The 21,000-nt window shown below is 41.1% G+C and overlaps 3 protein-coding genes across 10 annotated transcripts; 2 read left to right on the top strand and 1 right to left on the bottom strand.

Annotated features, from left to right (window-relative positions):
• The first annotated feature begins 5,839 nt into the window (after window positions 1-5,839).
• Window positions 5,840-14,119, top strand: LOC135596281 (ABC transporter C family member 8-like). 4 transcript variants are annotated; one of them, XM_065088376.1, is made up of 13 exons: window positions 5,840-5,995; window positions 6,193-8,144; window positions 8,229-8,549; window positions 8,636-8,722; window positions 8,798-9,412; window positions 9,489-9,653; window positions 9,723-10,017; window positions 10,099-10,316; window positions 10,387-10,458; window positions 12,978-13,214; window positions 13,299-13,362; window positions 13,433-13,672; window positions 13,780-14,119. In XM_065088376.1, the coding sequence occupies exons 1-13, from the start codon at window positions 5,971-5,973 to the stop codon at window positions 13,905-13,907; spliced, it is 4,419 nt and encodes a 1,472-aa protein (XP_064944448.1). In that variant the 5' UTR covers window positions 5,840-5,970; the 3' UTR covers window positions 13,908-14,119. The 4 variants fall into 4 exon arrangements, with proteins under 4 accessions (XP_064944448.1, XP_064944445.1, XP_064944444.1 ...); XM_065088373.1 differs by lacking the exons at window positions 10,387-10,458; window positions 12,978-13,214 and having other exon boundaries at window positions 13,780-13,953; window positions 14,036-14,119; XM_065088372.1 differs by lacking the exons at window positions 10,387-10,458; window positions 12,978-13,214.
• Window positions 14,120-14,923: 804 nt separating this feature from the next.
• LOC103969424 (abscisic acid receptor PYL2-like) lies at window positions 14,924-15,781 on the top strand. Its single transcript, XM_009382941.3, has one exon. It carries the CDS (start codon window positions 14,998-15,000, stop codon window positions 15,556-15,558), a length of 561 nt encoding a protein of 186 aa, XP_009381216.3. The 5' UTR covers window positions 14,924-14,997; the 3' UTR covers window positions 15,559-15,781.
• Window positions 15,782-16,808: 1,027 nt separating this feature from the next.
• Window positions 16,809-20,823, bottom strand: LOC103969426 (mitochondrial carrier protein CoAc2). 5 transcript variants are annotated; one of them, XM_065088378.1, is made up of 8 exons: window positions 20,538-20,823; window positions 19,612-19,697; window positions 19,284-19,503; window positions 18,912-19,041; window positions 17,803-17,987; window positions 17,596-17,718; window positions 17,182-17,363; window positions 16,809-17,063 (listed from the first exon to the last, which is right to left on the bottom strand). In XM_065088378.1, exons 1-7 carry the CDS (start codon window positions 20,703-20,705, stop codon window positions 17,220-17,222), a joined length of 1,056 nt encoding a protein of 351 aa, XP_064944450.1. In that variant the 5' UTR covers window positions 20,706-20,823; the 3' UTR covers window positions 16,809-17,063; window positions 17,182-17,219. The 5 variants fall into 5 exon arrangements, with proteins under 5 accessions (XP_064944450.1, XP_009381218.2, XP_064944449.1 ...); XM_009382943.3 differs by having other exon boundaries at window positions 19,296-19,503; window positions 20,538-20,822; XM_065088377.1 differs by having other exon boundaries at window positions 16,809-17,363.
• Between the last annotated feature and the right edge of the window lie 177 nt (window positions 20,824-21,000).

The raw sequence follows: 21,000 nt of genomic DNA on the forward strand, positions 1-21,000 counted from the left end.
TATATATATATTATATATTATATATATATATATATATATATTTTATATATAAAAAAAATGGCGGGAGAGAATGGGTTTCGGTAAGCTCTACCGGTTTTTGAAGTTAAGCACTTGTATGGGATGACATTTGTCCTGTGGTAGTGCAGATTTTTGTGTAAAGTACTTGGCTGAAATGTATCCTTAGTTCGTCGGTGTACTGGAATTGTAACCTTCGGGATTGCCATTACATTCATTCAATCAAATTGTAGAGAAAGTTGATTTGTGCAACACTCTTAAGGTTTTGTAGTTTGTGCTGTTTTCCCAAATCTTGTGAAAACAGTAGCAATTTCGGCATCTCCGATCCTACTACTCGATTGCGTTTGTGCTGTATAGCCACCGTGAGGAGAGAGAAAGACTGAGTGTGTGCTGGTTGGATTCGTGGCGCGCGTGAAGGATGACAGCTCCTTGCTGTCAGATCCAGTAGGCGGCCCCCACAAATGCACAATCCAAAAGTGACATTTATCCTCAGAACGATCCAAGAATACCAAAATAAAAAACTAAAAAATTGGAGTAGGAATGGTGTAGGAGATCTGACAGGTGTATCGAGTAGACCGGCTGCCTCAACCACAAACGGACAAGACGTGACTCCTCTCTGTATGTGTGTCGTCTATCCTGGGAAGAATCCAACACCGAAAGCAAAAGGAGTGGGATTGTGTCCACTTACTAGCACGGACGGGGAGAGACCTTCGACGATCAGAAGATGAACACAAATTCTTCGTGGGAGTCACTTTCATTAAACTCTTTTTTATACTCAGTTCTCATGTAAATTCGAATAAATTTATTTTCTCAACCTAAATTCAGTATTAAAAAAAAATACATAGGAGCATCCAAAATATCGTCTTCTATACCTCTTTTATTTTATTAAAATATTATTACTTAAAAATATATATTTATAAAATTACTAAGTATTATTATTATTATTATTATTATTATTATTATTATTATTCCTAATTAAATTCTTAACCTCGATCATAATCCTGGTGGGTCAAAAAAAAAAAAATTAAATTAAATTAAATTAGAACTTTCTTTTAAGTAATTAATTATTAATCAAAGTTATTAAAAGAATTGCCAACCCTATCAGTCAATCAAAGGTCTCGTTCACCTTTCTTTTGCGTTAGGTTTGGCGGTCCGCAACTTTTTATCATTCGGCTGTCAGCCCATCCATTGGATGGCGCTCTGCCCTCCAGCTGAACTCATCTTTGGCGAAGGTGAATCAGATGCCACGGTCAGCCTCCTCGGTTACCGACCCTAGAAAGCAGAAACGACGCTCGACACCTTATCTTGCAATCAAGAGTAAAAGACGACGAAACGATCAATAATTGATTCGCGCATTCCCCTCGAACAGGATTGCTCCTTCGTGCCATCTGACCAAATGACAGAATTGTCGAGATCTGTCGCAGGACTGATACAGATATGGCGAGCCCGACAACTCTTGGTCCTACGTCTGCCACTATGTCCATCCAAATAAACTTCAGCTTCGACAAAGACATCGTCCTGTAGTTTGAGATGCATGGAAAAGGTTATCATGTCACATACTTCCGCTGCTACATCCTTTTTGCGACAAAGCAATGGATTTGGCATGGAGTGTGGCAGAACATAATTATTTGAATCATGTCATGTCATTCCTGAGCTAACGTTTACGATCTTCCTTTGCTTTCATGACTGTATGGATCGAGTTTCAGCACATTACAAGTGTTCGGAAGAGAAATAACAGAATAATATCACATTAGTAAATAAATATTGACCGAGTGAAGTCACATATATTAAGTTTGATCATAATATATATATATATATATATATATATATATATATATATATATAATATGTCAAAGAATAATTAAATTTCTTTATTTAAATTATTTTTAAAAAATATTAGAGTTCGCGGTACCATACATACTATACTACTATATGCATCCTTATGAATAAGATAAGGTAATCAATATGTTTGTCCATAATCTAATAATTTATATTGATATTGATAAATTCGATCGAGATATATCGAGTTTGATCTATAATTTAGTAATTTAAATTTTTGGATTGAATTGATAAATAATGATATAATTATTTATGATGATAAAATATTCATATAATCGATCCCAAACAGTCGATACAATAGACGTTAAATTGTTATTATAATTTACTTATGCTAAAATCTTTTTCATCATCATCCAATTATTTTTTGGCACTTTTCCCGAGAGTGTCAGAAAATGGAGTTCGATGGCGGCAAATCAAGCATTTCATCGAGTTCTTCATTCGTATTTCGTGTCTGAGTTGCTCTATTCATACGAACGTGAACCAGAAAGATCAGAGCATGACTGGAAAACATGGTATGCATGTCACCTTATACGAAACAAGAACAAAATTTACCATCATCAAAATAGTTGTTTCAACATAAAATCCGATCATCAAAATTGATCTTTCTTGACTGCACACTGTTGACTATTTTCAGAAAGATCTCATCGTGTAGTGAGCAAGAAAGAAAATTAAAAACCATGATTGACCCTTATCTGTTGGATCTCTGCAACTTCATGCTACATGGTTTTGGATGCAGCCCAGTTTCTTTTGATTCGGTCAATAGTGATGGCATTTATTGCAGTGATATGTAAGCGCTTGAATCATCAAACTTGTTTGCTATCGCAGTGATCTGTGACAGGCCACGAGAGCTTGGATAAGTCAACCGGATAAAAGATAACAAAGAACAGTCAGGCCACCCTAGCTTTGTTCTAATGTGATTTCTATGCAGAAAGAATTTTGGTTGTGGCAGAAAACATGCAGCTGTGCTTTGGCCAGCAATGAGAGAGACATATGATATTTTTTTTTCTTGTAGTCAAATAATTTTACCTCAAGTTTTCAATTCATGGATTGGAAGGCAGAGTTTTCGTCATTTCTGAGCCATACGGCCAGATTTCCTTTAATCACATTTTGGATGACGAGACAAACAGATGCATTGAGAGCTGTCACCATTAAGCCTTTCATGTGGATGTGTTCCCTCCTCGTTCTCGTTACTCTCGAAGATGTTTCGGAAAGATCAAGACCATATATAAATATAATTTTTTTTTTTTTTCTCTTATAATAGTAAGTAGATATTATTAGTCAAATAAGAGTAAAAAAAAGGTTATATTAAACTTCTAAAAATGAAAGTAAAATTACGTACATGATCTTAAACTACTCTCGCACTTGAGCCCCATAAACCTAAACACTTAGACTTGGATAGATCTACATAAATAAAATAATTATTTTATTTTATTTATAGGTGTAGAATAATAATTTATAGGTGCAGAATAATAATTTAAACAAAAAGATCTCTTTATACTTTTTATATAAATAAATATTTAAAAAATAAGATTAAAAAGTAATCATCTAAAATCTTTCAAAAGATGTATTTTAAATTTTCATACTTAAAAATATTTTTTTGAAGATAAGTCCTGACTTACTTCGAAAATTTTCAAACGATCCTTCGGAGAAAGATTTTGTTTGGAAATAGATGTACATCCCATGGTCATTCGATATGAATGTTCTTGTTAATTTCACCGTATAGAAAGGTATTTTTTATGTCAAATTGTCAAAGCTTCCATTTAAGATTAGTTGCTCGTGTAATCGTTGATAGATATTATTTTTGGCCACATGACTAAATATTTTATTATAATCTTATTTATATTTTTGAGAAAATTTACGTATAATAATTCTTATCTTATAATGATCTATATTTTTATTTAAGTTATGTTTTTACCTTGTAGACTCATTTGCAAGTAATTAGATCTATATTTATAGGTTTTAGCATAAGATCTTAAGTTTTATTTCTTCATCCATCGCATCCTCTTATTCCTAAACACCTTTGGCTTTCTCAAAATAAATAGGCTTAAGATCATCAACTAGTTTAGAAAAGAAATAATGACATATGCTTACATTGTCTCTATCTTTGTAACATGCTAGTTTAATAATTATTATTATTTTTATTCTCAATATTAAAATTTTCTCTTCATGAACATTATTACTTTTATCACTTTGCTCTACCATTGGTAATGAAAAAATAATAGAAATAGATATATAAAAGGAAATATATAAGCTAAAATCCATAGGAGCTCTAGATGATAAACGAAACTCAACTATCAGTTTTGAGCATATATCACTTTTACTATTGTGATTGATATTTTGAAAAGAAACTTCATCGAGCATAATATCTCGAGATACTATATACCTATATGTTTGTGGATTCATACATTTTCAATATTTCTTCCTTTCATCATAGTCAATAAAAATATATTTCTTAGCCTTAGCATCAAGCGTGCTTTTTTAGCATGATATGTGAACATAGCATAAAGAACTAATTACTATGAAATATTTAACATTTGGTTTCTTATCAAGCATAAGCCCTAAAGGAGACTTCATAATGATTGGACTAAGAAGTTTTCAATTAATAACAAAAGTTACACATGTTATACATTCTACCTATACAGTTTTAGATAAATTCTTTACATGAAGCCAATATTTATAAGTCTCCGTAAGATATTGAATCTTTCGTTCTGTCACACTATTTTATTGTGGTGTATTTATATATGAGTTCAACTATAAAATATTTATCTCAATCTTCATAAGTAATATTAAAATAATCTTTTTTTATTTATAATATTTCCTCCTGTAATCTTAACATGATAATTTTTCTTGATATAACTTAGCTTGCCACACCTATAATACTTGATCTTCTTTTGATTTATATCATTGTTCCAAGAAGAGTCAATTTGCTATTAGCAATATCCTTCTTATCTTTATTTTTTATTTATAAAAAGGGCATATTCATCTCCCTCTAAAGTAAAAAAAATCTAAAGGTTTTTGGGAAGCAAAAAGATTTTTTAATTTTACTAAAAATAATTGTTGAACCCATCCTTAAATAAATACAAAATTTTACGAATAATATAAATTTTCATTTATGCATAAGAAATATACTTACTTGGATCTAAAGTAATATCTCTGAATATAAATCTTTAATCTTAAAAAAAAAATACTAAGAAATTGAGAGATCCTCTTAGATGTCATTTATCAAATCATTCTCTAAGTACTCAAGTCGAGCTGTGTTGAACGATGCATCAAGAGTGATTCAAATCTTTAAGGTCGATTTACAACCAATAATATGTTTCAAGATAATATAAAATATAAATTTATGTTGTTGCATTGCCACGAACCAGATCTCATAGAGATAAAACTTCAAACAAGTTTTTTAGATCTTATAGATATATTAAAAAAAGTTTAATATCAAGCCAACCAACTCGATTATTGTAATTCATACTAAAAAAATATTATCTTCTTTACTAAAGAGATCTTGAAATATAGATTATTACCCTTGTGGTCATGATACTATGTGAAGAAAGGGAGAGGTAAAAGACATGCAATTATAATCATTTCTCAAAATAAGAACAATAAGATGATACTAGCTTGAGATTAAATCAAATAAAAGAAGAAGAACCAAGGTGGAAGTAGAAAAGAAAAGTTATATTGGATCTACATATCATCTATTTATAGATATAAAATAATAATTTAAATCAAGAGTTCTTTATCTTTATAATTTTACCTAATCAACTTATTTAAAAGATAAGATAAAATATTTTATATATATATATATATACATTAATTTTTTAACAGAAGAATCTGTAATCCACTGCTGCCACTGGGACTCTGTGTTCTTTTTCATGTATTACTTGTGTAATCAGACAAGAGTTGCTTTGACTACTTCAGCATTAGGTGGCCTAAGCACAGTAAGTAGAGAAATGGAAGCACGATTTGAGTTCTCATCTCGGCACAACCAAACGATTCGAGTCATAATAGGCAGCTGCAAAACGTCAGAGAAGACCTTTGTACGTACCTGTGCCAGTGTGGTTGTGTCACCGCCTTGGTTGCAGCAAGCTGGAGGAATCCATCAGCAACAATCTCGAGAGCATGGCTTCTTCACAGAGCTTGCTAGGTACCCCTCTCGATCGCTTTACTTGTCTTGATGTAAAACTCTTTGGAATATATGACTACTTACTTGGATTCAGCACCAGCATGATTTGGTTCTCCAATCTTGTTTTCAGCATTTCCCTCAAGCAAAATCTTTCTTTTCTCGTCCTCTTTCTGTGCACATACAGTTTGATCCTGTGGGGAATTTGTGTCATCTTTCAGGTTGGTTCCCTTGGGACTGCGGGGAAGTGTTCGATCTTGGATCCGCATGCACACAAAGAAGCTTGATAGATTTCCTCAACATTCTTTTCCTTGTCATCTACTCCTTCAGCCTGCTTATAATAGCTTGTTTCAGAAGGCAGTCCAACAGCTGGAGTAGATGCCGGCGACGGGATTTCATCGTCATCTCTGTTTGCTGTGCTTTAACTGGCATTGCATACTTCAGCGCTGGCGTCAGGGCTTTATCTCTGGAAGAACATGAGCTCATGAACTGGACATGGTTCTCTTACTTCGCCAGAAGCCTGATCTGGATAGCTGTAGCTGTTTCCTTGATCATTCAGCCCACTGAATGGGTACAAAATCTAAGCCTAATCTGGTGGACTTCATCTTCACTTGTCTCCTCTGCACATACTTTGAACCTCCTGCTGAACGATGGTCGTCGTAGCCTTCCAATCCTCGATCTGTTGTCGTGGTCTGTGAACCTGCTGCTTCTTTACTGCGCCATCAGGCTCGCCGTTCAGAGGTATCTTCACAAAGGCAATCCAAAAGACGGCATATCTCGACCCTTACCGAGCGACAACAGACCGAACCATGCTGCGGTGAAGAAGGCTGGCCTACTCGGTCGCCTGACGTTTTCATGGTTGAACCCTTTGCTGCGTCTGGGTTTCTCCAAGCCATTGCACCTCGACGACATACCTCCGCTGGATTTGGAAGACGAGGCGTCGTATGCCTATAAGAGATTCTTCCAGATCTGGGATGTCGGGCGTGGGGCAAAAGGAAAGAGCAGGAATTTGGTGTCCTCGGCACTGGCAGAGTGTTACTTGATGGAGATCTTGATCACAAGTGTCTATGCGCTTCTGAAAACAGTAGCAGTTTCAGCATCTCCGATCCTACTTTACGTGTTTGTGCAGTACAATTACCGCGAGGAGAAAGATCTGTTCATGGGCCTCGCACTGGTTGGAATCCTGGTGCTGCTGAAGCTGGTGGAGTCCCTGTCCCAAAGGCATTGGTTCTTCGAGTCGAGGAGGCTGGGCATGAGGATGCGTTCGGCGCTAATGGCAGCCATCTTCGAGAAGATGTTGAAGCTTTCGAGCCATGGCAGGAGAAAGCATTCCACGGGTGAGATCGTCAACTACATCGCGGTTGACGCCTACAGACTCGGGGACTTCCCTTACTGGTTTCACATGGCATGGAGTCTACCGCTGCAGCTGCTGTTCTCGGTGGCGATACTCTTTTGGGCTGTCGGCATCGGTGCACTTCCGGGGCTCGTTCCTCTGATCATCCTCGGGATCGCCAACGTGCCCTTCGCGAAGATCTTACAGAGTTACCAATCCAAGTTCATGTCGGCGCAGGACGAAAGACTGAGGGCAACATCCGAAGCCTTGAACAGCATGAAGATCATCAAGCTGCAGTCATGGGAGGAACACTTCAGGAAGATGATCCAAGATCTCAGAGACGTGGAGTTCAAGTGGTTGTCGGAGATCCAGAACAAGAAGGCCTACGGCTCTGCTCTGTATTGGATGTCTCCCACCATCGTTTCATCGGTAGTGTTTGCAGGCACGGCAGCCATGGGAAGCGCTCCTTTGAATGCCAGCACGATCTTCACGGTGCTCGCAACATTGCGTGTCATGTCGGAGCCTGTCCGAATGCTTCCTGAGGTCCTTTCGATCATGATTCAAGTCAAGGTATCATTAGATAGAATCAACACCTTCCTGCACGAAGACGAAATCAAAGAAGATGATGTCAAGAGAAGCCATCTACAGAACTCCAATCTCAGTGTCCAGTTGAGGAATGGGGTTTTCTGTTGGGAAGCAGGTGAATCTATCCCCACGCTAAAGAATCTTAATCTGACCATAAACAAAGGAGAAAAGGTAGCTGTTTGTGGGCCTGTTGGTTCTGGGAAATCATCATTGTTGTATGCCATACTTGGAGAGATACCAAAACTCTCAGGATCTGTGAGTCAGGAACATCAATTCTCTTAGATAGAACGGTTACTTCCTCGACGTAATCTTGAGATTGTAATGCTCTGTTCTTTTCAGGTTGAGGTCTTCGGATCGATCGCATATGTTTCGCAGACATCCTGGACTCAGAGCGGGACACTTCGTGACAACATTCTCTACGGGAAACCAATGGACGAGGCACTCTACGAGAAGGCCATCAAATCATGTGCACTGGACAAGGACATCGACAACTTCGACCATGGCGACCTCACGGAGATTGGACAGAGAGGACTGAACATGAGCGGGGGGCAGAAGCAGAGGATCCAGCTCGCTAGAGCAGTCTACAACGATGCAGACATTTATCTCCTCGACGATCCTTTCAGTGCAGTTGATGCGCATACTGCTGCGATCCTTTTCCATGTAAGAACGGCTGCTGCGTTTCTGAATGTAATGCTTTCGTCTGCATGTGTTGCCTAAACTACTGGTGGGACGATGAAAACCTGCAGGATTGTGTGATGTCTGCTCTGGAGAAGAAGACCGTCGTTCTTGTGACTCACCAAGTTGAGTTTCTCCCGGAAACCGATCGGATTCTGGTAAGGTGTCTTCTTTTGGCGAGGCTCGTTCATGAGCAAGTCAGGTGGGGGCTTGACCAGCTTCTTGCTTGCCAGGTGATGGAACATGGAAAGGTCGCACAGGAAGGAACTTACGAGCAGCTACTGAAGTCGGGAACAGCTTTCGAGCAGTTGGTCAATGCTCATCAATCTTCCATGAACATCATAGATTCTTCAAGCCATGGAAACCAAAATCTTGCAGAAAGTGCAGGCGGTGGTCAAGAACATGACGCGCATCAGCCCACAAAGCAGGAGAGTGAGGTCGAAATATCCAGTCAGGGCCTCTCAGCCGCGCAGCTCACCGAAGATGAAGAGACGGCGATAGGTGATCTCGGATGGAAGCCATATCGAGACTATCTCCAAGTTTCCAAGGGTTACACTCTTCTTGTTTGGATGATCCTGCTTCAGTCTGTATTCGTGCTTCTCCAAAGCCTCTCGGGCTACTGGTTGGCCGTGGTCGCCCAGCTGCAGCATGTCAGTGGTGGAATCCTGGTCGGAGTTTATGCAGTGATCTCAATCCTTAGCTGCTTCTTTGCATATACGAGAAGCTTGGTTGCTGCTCGACAGGGTCTAAATGCCTCAAAGGCTTTCTTCTCCTCTCTCATGGACTCGGTCTTCAAAGCTCCTATGTCGTTCTTCGACTCGACACCCGTGGGAAGGATTCTAACAAGGGTGAGTGAAGTACTTCCCATCCTCAGCAGCATCGTGTCACACATTGTACTGACAAATCTGTATGTTACCACTGCAGGTATCCTCTGATCTGAGTATTTTGGACTTCGACATACCTTACTCCATCGTTTTTGTGCTGTCTGGGTCGTTAGAAATCTCAGGAATGATAATAATCATGGCATCTGTGACATGGCAAGTGCTGATCGTAGCAGTCCCAGTGATGATCAGAATGATCTTTGTTCAGGTAACTCTCCTACCGGCTCTGCTTTCACTCGCTGCCAGTTTGATCTCTCATGGCCATGTGGAATTGCAGAGGTACTATGTGGCATCAGCAAGGGAGCTTGTAAGGATCAATGGAACGACGAAGGCACCAGCCATGAACTACGCAGCAGAGTCATTGAATGGTGTTGTGACGATCCGTGCTTTTGGGACAATCGACAGGTTCATCCAGACTAATCTACGCCTAATCGACACCGACGCAGCGTTGTTCTACTACACGATCGGCACACTGGAATGGGTGCTTCTGCGGGTCGAAGCACTCCAGAATCTGACCATATTTACTTCATCTCTTTGCCTTGTTCTGCTACCACAAGGAACTATCTCTCCTGGTACATGAATGACCACATCCATCTTTTAGTCATTGGATACAGCTCAATTTTGATCACCGGATTCCTTTGGATACATTGCAGGATTCTCTGGTCTCTGTCTCTCCTACGCTTTAACTCTTTCTTCTTCCCAAGCCTTCTTGACAAGGTTTTACTCCACCCTAGAAAACTGTATCATCTCTGTGGAGCGGATAAAGCAGTTCATGCATATCCCATCAGAGCCTCCTGCAGTCATCCATGACAAGAGGCCGCATCCACCTACGTGGCCCAGCGAAGGAAGGATAGATTTGCAAGATCTAAAGGTGAGGAATTAGATCATGTGTCAGAACTTTTGCCATCTTGTGAGTCATCTGAGAGACTTTTGTCGAACAGGTGAGGTATCGTCCAAATGCTCCTCTGGTTCTCAAAGGGATCACCTGCACCTTTGCGTCAGGACACAAGATAGTGTTAGAGCTAGCCCCAGGATATTTACCAAAGGATAATTTTGGCAACACAACAAAGACAATAAAGCGGAAATAATAAAAGCGACAAGAACAAACAAAACACCAGAACACCAGATATACGTGGTTCGGTCAAATGACTTTGACCTACATCCACGGAAGAAAGAGGAGCAAACTACTATTATAAAAGAGGGACACTTACAAATGCCTTAGGAAATGTTCCTAGGCCATAAAACACCTTCAGCTTCCTAAACAAGAAGACTTCAAACCATAAGCAGGTTTTCTTATGATGTCTGCTGTACTTCTTGTGGTATCTGTGATACTTCTCGTGGTGTATCTAACATCAAAGCTCAGACCCTTATTTATAGTTCCAAAACGAGACAACAAGTCTGATTTTCCCGATGTGGGACTATGGGACTTGCCAAACTAACAAATCTCCACCTTGGCATGTCCCAACAAAACTTGCTCCACCTTCTTCACAAAAGCCCCAACGGGCAATCACCAACAATGAACACCAACCAAGTCCAAGCACTGCTTGAACTTGTAAACCAGAAGAGGCTTCGTAAACATATCAGCTGGATTGTCCTTCGTATGAATTTTCTGAACAAGGACTTTTCCTTCAGCAATCAACCACTTAGCGGAATTATCACAAGAAACTGCATCTGAATAGGAAGTAGGCTCACCAACTTCACTTGTTTCTTCTGCAACAGACAAAGCATATGCAACCAAATTTGCATACCTTTGTGGTGGTCGAATATTTCTCATATGACGCATATGCCATAATTTGGTGATGTCAGAATCAGACAATGATGATGACGAAACTGCAACTGAACCTGTGACAGTAGTTCCCTGCAGAATATACAAGCTACCAGACCTACAAGCTTTCATAACAATAAGAGCACTTCTAGAAACTTTCATAACTCCACCTTCAGCTGTGTATTTACACCCAAGGGCCTCTAGGGTGCCTAAAGAGATGAGATTCTTTTTCAAATCAGGAACATGTCTAACATTAGTGAGCGTCCTCACAATACCATCATGCATTTTAATTCGGATTGTTCCTCTACCAACAACATCACATGCGGCATTATTGCCCATCAAAACAATTCCACCATTACAAGATTCATATGTGGAAAACAAATCCCTATTGGGACACATGTGATAAGAACAACCTGAATCTAAAATCCATTCATTTTTAGACTTTGTCCTGTCATCAGTAGCAAAGAAAATATTTCCAAAATTCTCATCAGATGCTACACTAGCTTCAGCAGATTCAATAGTTTTCTCAACAAATTTTTCCTTTTGCTTTAATTTATTTTTCAATTTAAAGCAATCAGATTTAATGTGCCCCATTTTATGACAATATCTGCATTCCAAATTTCTATGTCTGGATTTAGATCTAGATTTAGATCTACTACTGTCAAATTCTCTTTTATCCATTCTCCCCCTAACAACCAGACCTTCAGCCTGATTCTCTCTACTTTCCCCAGTGATATTTCTGTCTATCTGCTCCTTAGATTTCAGTGCAGATTTAATTTCTTGATACAAAACTGTTTCTTTTCCATAAATCAAAGTATCACGGAAATGCTTAAAAGATTGGGGAAGAGAACACAAGAGCAACAAAGCCTTATCCTCATCATCAATTTTTGCATCTATATTCTCCAAATCCATAACCAAAGAATCAAACTTATCAAGATGCGAGAGTATAGATGTACCTTCAACCATCCGAAGCATATACAGACTCTGCTTCAAGTAGAGACGATTCTCCACTGTCCTCTTCATGTACAAGGCTTTAAGTTTGTCCCACATGCTCTTAGCCGTAGTCTCCGTAGCTACCTCCCGTAAAACCTCGTCAGAGAGGTTTAGAATGATGCTGGATCGGGCCTTCTTATCCATACCCGCAAGATCTTCCTTTGACGTACCATCTGGAATGTTCTCAGCACCCTGAAGTGCCAAATCAACTCCGTCTTGAACCAGAATGGCCTCCATCTTGAGTTGCCACATGCCGAAGTTGACATTTCTGTCGAATTTCTCGACAACAATCTTTGTTATTGTCATCGTTGCCAAAAGATCCCAGAACCAGGCTCTGATACCAGTTTGTTAGAGCTAGCCCCAGGATATTTACCAAAGGATAATTTTGGCAACACAACAAAGACAATAAAGCGGAAATAATAAAAGCGACAAGAACAAACAAAACACCAGAACACCAGATATACGTGGTTCGGTCAAATGACTTTGACCTACATCCACGGAAGAAAGAGGAGCAAACTACTATTATAAAAGAGGGACACTTACAAATGCCTTAGGAAATGTTCCTAGGCCATAAAACACCTTCAGCTTCCTAAACAAGAAGACTTCAAACCATAAGCAGGTTTTCTTATGATGTCTGCTGTACTTCTTGTGGTATCTGTGATACTTCTCGTGGTGTATCTAACATCAAAGCTCAGACCCTTATTTATAGTTCCAAAACGAGACAACAAGTCTGATTTTCCCGATGTGGGACTATGGGACTTGCCAAACTAACAGATAGGGGTTGTGGGAAGGACTGGGAGTGGGAAAACAACTCTCATAAGTGCACTGTTTCGTCTGGTGGATCCAACCAGTGGGAGGATTCTGATCGATGAGGTCGACATATGCTCCATCGGCCTCAAGGATCTCAGAATGAAGCTGAGCATAATACCTCAAGAGCCCACTCTGTTCAGAGGCAGCATCCGAAGCAACCTGGATCCTCTTGGCCTTCATACCGATCAGGAGATATGGGAGGTAGCCAAATCACCATATCTCCATAAGAATTATGATCGACAGTCAAATCTGTCATTTACGTTCTCCATGAACTGACAATTGCAGGCCTTAGAGAAATGTCAGCTGAAAGCGGCCATCAGCACTCTTCCTACTCTGCTGGATTCACCCGGTGAGACCGTCTGTTCACTAGAAATAACCTCGATCACATACGGCGACGGTCTAATTTGCTCCACTGACAGTGACCGACGATGGCCAAAACTGGAGCGCCGGGCAGCGCCAGCTCTTTTGTCTCGGTCGCGTCCTCCTCCGGAAGAACCGAGTCCTCGTGTTGGATGAAGCAACTGCGTCCATAGACTCGGCAACCGATGCCGTGTTACAGCGAGTCATCAAGGAGGAGTTCGCAAGCTGCACGGTGATAACAATTGCTCATAGAGTACCGACAGTCACAGACAGTGACACGGTCATGGTACTTTCTTACGGTATGTTATCTGAGACAGACAATTCTTAGACTCGCAAATTACTGAGTGTAACAGTGATCGGTGCAATGGTTAATCTTTTCTTGTTCACTTGAAATTGGAACCCGCAGGTAAGCTGGTGGAGTACGACAAGCCATCAAGACTAATCGAGAACCGCAGCTCGGCCTTCGCCAAGCTGGTGGCAGAGTATTGGTCGAACTGCAGACGAGACTCTGCTCATTCTCTCTCAAGCAACTAGGAGGAGTTACACATCAGAGAAGACCTTGACTTCCTCATTTCACAAGGTTTCCAATTACAGAAGATCGGTCAATGTAGAACTTAAATCTTTTAGATTGTGTGATGATAACCAGTCTCTACATATGGTAGGTACTCAAATGTCAGCCGAGGTCTTCATCGTCTCTTTCTCACAGATTTTGGGCATGAAATAAAACTATTTAGCATGTTGGCACTCGGTGTAGTCCAACTCCTGCAGAGTGTTCATCTCAGTAATCGAATACTAAAATGTGTGGTAGAGTCCTTCCAAGAATTCTTGACATTAATTATGTATATGATATTAATACTCAAACAAGTGTTTGGCTTTTCTAACCCCATCATCAACCCACCGCCTCTGTAGCTTTACATGAACTGATGCAAGGTGACAAGAATGAGTCGAAGAAACACAATCCAGGGGCTTCATCGCAGCCAAAGTACACGACTGGGGGAATGAAACCAGAGAGAGAGAGAGAGAGAGAGAGAGAGGGGGGGGTTAATTATTAGGCCACAAAACATGCAACTCTTGTGGCTGACTCACATGACCTGCGAATCTGCACGCCCACCTTTCCGCCGAAAGGGACAACACTCCCCATTTACACCCGCTTTGTCCTCTCCTTCATGTTCACCTGCCTTTCGCAGTCGCCTTCCTCTCAAGTCCTCGTGCATGCACCGAAGACGACACAGTGGGCATGCATAGATTTCCATGTCACAACAAGGTTTTCTCACTCGAACAGCATCCTTAGGTTTCTTTCCATATCGTCGGAGACCAACTATTGCCTCATACAAACCAGGGCGCATGCATGGGCCCGTTGATGACATGACAACCGAAGTGCTATGTGGTCCCTCTGCAACCATACACAAGCTGAGCCATATGCATACAGCTATGAGGGCATATCTGTCTTAGGAAAACATCACATACATAATAGAGTAAACTAATCCAAATGGTGCCCAGCTTGCGCCATTCCTCTCCTCCCCCTCTCTTCTTAATCTTCTTTATTTTGCTGTGAGAGAGAGAGAGAGAGAGAGAGAGAGAGAGAGAGAGAGAGAGAGAGAGAGAGAGAGAGAGAGAGGGAGCCATGGAGCCTCACCACCACGCTTCGTGTTCCCAGGGGTTGACCCAGGAGGAGATGGCAGCGCTGGAGCCGGTGATCCGAACGCACCACACCTTCCCGGGGGCGCCGGGGACGTGCACCTCGCTCATCACGCAGCGCATCGACGCGCCCCTGCAAGCCGTGTGGCCCGTTGTCCGGCGGTTCGACAAGCCGCAGCGGTACAAGCACTTCATCAAGAGCTGCAGCCTGGTCCACGGCGACGGCGGCGTCGGCAGCGTCAGGGAGGTCACCGTGGTGTCGGGCATCCCGGCGTCGACGAGCGTCGAGCGGCTGGAGATCCTGGACGACGACCGCCACATCCTCAGCTTCAGCGTCATGGGCGGCGAGCATCGGCTCAAGAACTACCGGTCCGTCACGTCGGTCACTGAGTTCCACACGGAGGGCAAGGCCTACACCGTCGTCTTGGAGTCGTACGTGGTGGACATCCCCGAGGGGAACACCGAGGAGGACACCAAGATGTTCACCGACATCGTCGTGAAGCTCAACTTGCAGAAGCTTGCGACGGTGGCGATGGCCTCCTCGTGAGATCACACACCTTCAAACTGTGGTTAGTTGGGCGATGATGAACATGAACGATTATCCTCCTTTGTTTAACTCCATTTCTAATGGCTGCTGTACTCAGAAGAGAGGAGAGCAAGTGGGGAGGGTTCTTTAATGACTGCTGCTGCTTTGTATATTCTAAGCCATGGTGGTGGATCGCTGTATTAGTTTAATGTCAACATATTAAGGAACGCTTCTGCCTTGTTTCTGTGTTCTCTCTCTCTCTCTCTCTCTCTCTCTCTCTCTGAGTTCTGAGCCATGAAGGCTGGCCAATAAATAGTCTAAGTGGTGCCACCACTTGCATAAAACTAGGGCAATACATCTCACGAAGAAGGAGAGGGCCACAAAAGGAGTCAACCCATTCAATGGACAGACAGCAAGGATTGTGCGTGTTTGTGTGTGTGCATCAGGTGGTGGGGCTAAAGCAGACCTTCTCCTGGTACCGGATTAGATTTTCCAATGGCCATGACCAGGAATGCCCCTTGAGAGGTAGGAAAGGAGAAAAAAGAGCAGTAAAATAGTAGTCCATCCAAAGGCATTGGTTTCAGGAGGCTGACCAAGTACAAAGGTGGAGGCTCGAGCATAGGAAACATGTGAAGGGACCTTGGGAGACATGTGACACTACCTCAGAACTCTCATCTCTCATGGAGAGAGAGAGAGAGAGAGAGAGAGAGAGAGAGAGAGAGAGAGAGAGAGAGAGAGAGAGTTTGTGTGTGAGCCACTCTTTCCAGGCTCTACTTCTATCAACTACTAACAAACTGGAAAGGGACCCCTCTGCTCTATCTATCAGGAGGTCGTGTCCTCTCCATCCCCTTTCTTTCTGCTTGCTCAGAAGTTGATGCTGTTCCCAGGGAACCTAGAAGCAATGACAATGTCAGTCCCACGAGGGGACAAGTCTTCTGCTGCTTGCAGACCAGGTGAGGGGAGAGGGGAAAGGGAAGAGATTTGAAACTTAAGGAACTGTCTTTATCTAATTAAATTCCCAGAGATCAGAGGGTTTGATAATGCAGAACTTGGAGGTCATGCACCATGTCTCAACTCACTGCACTCACAGACCATGCACCACAGGAAGAGACTCTTCCACAGGACACTGTTTCCTCGTAGGACTAGTTGAGAGAGCACAGCTCTCCTTGATCTCCTGATTAGTTTCATACAGCAAAATTGACCCAAGTAACAGAGGCGGTATGCAATGATATCAAAATATTAGAAAACCCTAATCTCATCACGATGCACAATTGAGTCATAAAATTGTCCAAGTAACAAAGGCAATTTGCAATGATGGATACAGATGTATGTTAATATGATACAATTTCAAGAGCAATCAAGTTCAATACATGGAACTGAAATGCCTCAACTGCTCAAATACAAGAAAATTGTCAGCTACATTTATTAATACCCTTTGGGTAATTGTATTTTTTCTTTTCTGATGTCCATGACCTTCAGCAGCAGGGGCTAAGAACTATTTACAGGCATCATACATCTGTGCCAATCTGTAAAAAAAATAAGAACTGAACAAATGGAGATGTACACTTTGTAAGGATATTAAACTGTACATAACAAAATCAGCTCCTTTGGAAGGAAGATGCATGCAAGAATTTAGAAGCAGGCCTTTGTGATTTTAAGTGTTGTATCGATTGCTTTCAGCATCAGCTTGTGTGAAGGGATGATGGATGGTTACTCTTATTCTCTGTCACTGCTGAAGCAGCAGCTGCTTCATCTCGAGATGGAACCTTAAGCCATGACTTCATGATATCATATACAGTAAATCCTATTGCCACTGATGGTACGACCTACAAAAACAAATATTTACCAGTTCTTGTTAAGAGACTTTTACAAGAAAGCAATCCGTATTAAGAAACACCAAATACACATCTGATTAAGAAGAGTAGATGTGACTAAGATGCTGCAATCACGTTGTTAAGTCAAATTGATGTTATTAAAGTAGAAGCGAAAGAGTTGATATAAATTCGATCAAATCATTCGCGACCTTCAATGAAATAAATGACGACGAAGAGAACAGACCTTCAAGTAGTTGATGCTCAGTCCAGAAAAGAGTTGTCTCCAACCCTGAGTTTGGGATATCATGACAAGGCTTTCAAAGGTTCCCTTCCCTGATTTATTGTTAGATGTTGAGAGGGCTTGTACCTGGATTGTAATCCTTTTGTAACAATAATTTCTTCCAGTTTTCTAATTTATAAAGTTTAATGAGTATATACACGAGCAAGATACCTGCATTTGTCGTCTAACAACATCAAGGGGATATGTTATTGTTTGCCCCAATAAAGCAGCCAAAGATCCACAAGCAAGCTTCATAATAACATCTTGTTTGTGCTCTTCAGGTATATGCCTCTTCAACTCCTCGTAAAAATAGAACTTGAGACCAGAGTAAGGGAAGATCCCATATAATGATGGACCTAATAGCAAAATTCATATTACTCTACCAACAAAGCAATAATAAGCGTAGAAGAATCAATCAATAAGTATATAAAAACTTAGAGCACAGTGATAACAATGGAAATAACACTTATGACCGACCGGTCATGTTTAACTATGACCTATTGAAGTGAATCTAACTCGAGTTTATCGATTAGAGTCACCTAGTTTGGCTTGCTTTCAAAGAGGAATCCCAATCCAACCAGCTTCTGAAGAACGATACAGGCTTGGTAAATCAAGAAATCATGTCTTGTTTCTTGGTCATGTCTGATTTACAAGTCATTCTATACAACATTTAAGCACCACTTATATGTCTAGAGGTGCAGGTTTATATTGAGACATTTGAGAAAATTTGTAGTTCAAATCAGTCCAAAGAGCTACATGGATTGTCACCTCTGTTCATTCTAAATGCACTAACATTATACCAACCAAATAATTTAAATAAGCGGTGAAGATCAGCTTTTCTATATCAATTCAAACAGATGGATGATAAGAGAAACAGCAGTAATCTCTTTAACTTATGAATGAAGATGTTGCTGCTTGAGTCGTGGCTGGTTTGATAGGCTGATTGATCCAATAGCTTGAATATAATGAACCTAGAACCACATGGCCTAGAAATGCTAAAGTCCAAGTTATTGGTGGTAGACTCATCTAGTCCTATATATAACCTAAGCTACTTTGTCCTTTATAAACCATCCAAATTTTTTCCACATAAATTCTGATTTAACCAAGTTCAAAAGAAACTATATACTTCCTTTATAAACATTTCATAACAAAATAAGGTTCCTGATAATTGACCATGATATACTGAAACACTTCTACAATATTTTTTTATACTTCAGTAAGATCAGAGAGCATAACATAACAAGTCCAAAGTAATAAAATAAAATTGCATCATCACAGACCTACACCACGATATAGGCCTCTCAAGCCATTCTGTCTGTGTATCTTCAAAATACAATCAAGAATCCCCCGATAAACCTGTTCAGAAGAGTGATAAGGACCTTTATTTTTGAGCCATGATGGTCCTACAACCTGCAAAGGTTCCAAAAATCCATTTCAGACATGTAAACATTTCATATAAAGAATCCAAAAGAACAGGCAGATAATGTCAAGCGCAAGACCAAAGATGAATCCAGATCTCAGACATAAAACAGGTGTATTTATCCTATAAGAAATGACAAGATCATATATCTATACATGTTCGGGAAGTTAATGGTATGGCTCTCAGGACATACAAGGAAAAAAAAGGAAAAGAAGTGAAGCCCTCAACTAACAGTTTTATACACCTGATAGGCCAGCTTTGTACGAACTAAATCAAGAGGGTAAGTGAAAATAACTGCAGTCCCTCCAGCTATCGACCCTGCAACAAGATCAAGAACAGGACCCTTTCCCACATCAGGAAAACCAAGAATGATCCATCTTCGATATTGTTCATATGCCATATAATGCAAAGCCGCATAGGGAACAATTCGGGCAACACTGGCTCCATTCCCCCTGAGAAACAAAGAAAACCCAAAAAATATCCCGAATTGGATAATTCTGCATCAAGTAGATAAGACTGACTAGCTTGAAGGTTGCTAAACTGTAAATTTATAGACAAACCTGTAGAATCCTAATAAACCTTCTGTCTGTAGAATCTTTTGAAAGGATCCCAACAATCCTACAGTGTGAAATTCTGCTCTTCTAGTCTGGGAGATAGCATGAAATTGCAAAGACATATATTTAAATGTTGATACATATAAAAACCCAAAACATTTTCTGTATTCTTAAATGAATGAGTGACCATCTTGAATGATTCCTTCTTACCCTTCCTCCACCCTAAAGCTCAAGTTTCTAATAGAACTATGAAAGTAAAACACCTCATGAAGCGTGAAGCATCCAAGAGAGTTGATCAAACTATCGATAGCCTTCTCTTCCACTGATTGGATAAACTCAAGAAGAAAGCAAAAAAGTTTACAAAGGATGCAACCAGGGCAAAAACAATTCCACTGAGGTCAACTTCTTTTCTCTATCTTAGTCAATTTAGTCAAGTTCCCCATTGATTCATTTCAATTACATACCACATGGAGACAATTGTGACGGTTGCATCTAGTCGAGACTAATTTTCCAGAGATCTCTAAGAGTTGTGACTCTTGTTCAGTGTCATTAGGATTATGTCAACTAAGGGGCAGCATATAATGGCAGATGATAAGTATCGAAATCTAATTAGGCCCAATTGTTGTGGAAGCACTTTCCCCGATCGTTAATTTCACCTAATTCAATCACAACATGGTTCAAACAGGATCACGAACACTATTTACTCGATACAATCGCTTGAATTCTTGATAACGCCCCTATCGGAACATCTTCTACGCGCAACACAAGCATCAAACGGAATAACCTTCGGCATATCCCGATCCTTCGATTTCCCCGTCCCAAATCCAACCAAGAAAGTCACCCCTAACAACCGTACCGATGACCCACTGTCGATGCGACGATTCGAACTCGAGGGCTGAGCCCATTCAAATGCCGAGGCAGGAGAATCGAACCTGGAACAGGATCTTCACGCGCTCGAGCGGCGCGACTGCCGTCTTGGCGACACCGCCGGCGACGCCCCCGGCGACGAACTCCTTCACGATGAGCGGGACCCGTCCTCCCCTCACGTCCTGCTCCACCGCCTTTGTCGCCGCCACCTCTCTTTGCCTCTCCTCCGCCATGGGAGGAAGAGAGGGGGGCCGTCCAATTTGGCGAATGCAGAAGCAGTTCGACGTCCGCCTATCGAGGGCGGAACGCGACCAAGGAAAGCCGTCGAACGGGGTCGGTGGGGAACACAAACAATACCTGCCTACGTAAGGACAGGTCGCGGGTGGGTCCCACACGGAACCTCCAATTACAAGTGGGATGGGTCGAAGGAGTTAACGAAACCATGCGATCGACCGCGTACCTTCCGTTGTAGTATACGGAACAAATTTTGACCGTCGGATCACTGTTGGACGGACATAGGTGAATACT

Source organism: Musa acuminata, chromosome BXJ1-10, assembly GCF_036884655.1.
Source record: "Musa acuminata AAA Group cultivar baxijiao chromosome BXJ1-10, Cavendish_Baxijiao_AAA, whole genome shotgun sequence".
In the NCBI taxonomy this organism is placed as follows: Eukaryota; Viridiplantae; Streptophyta; class Magnoliopsida; order Zingiberales; family Musaceae; genus Musa; species Musa acuminata.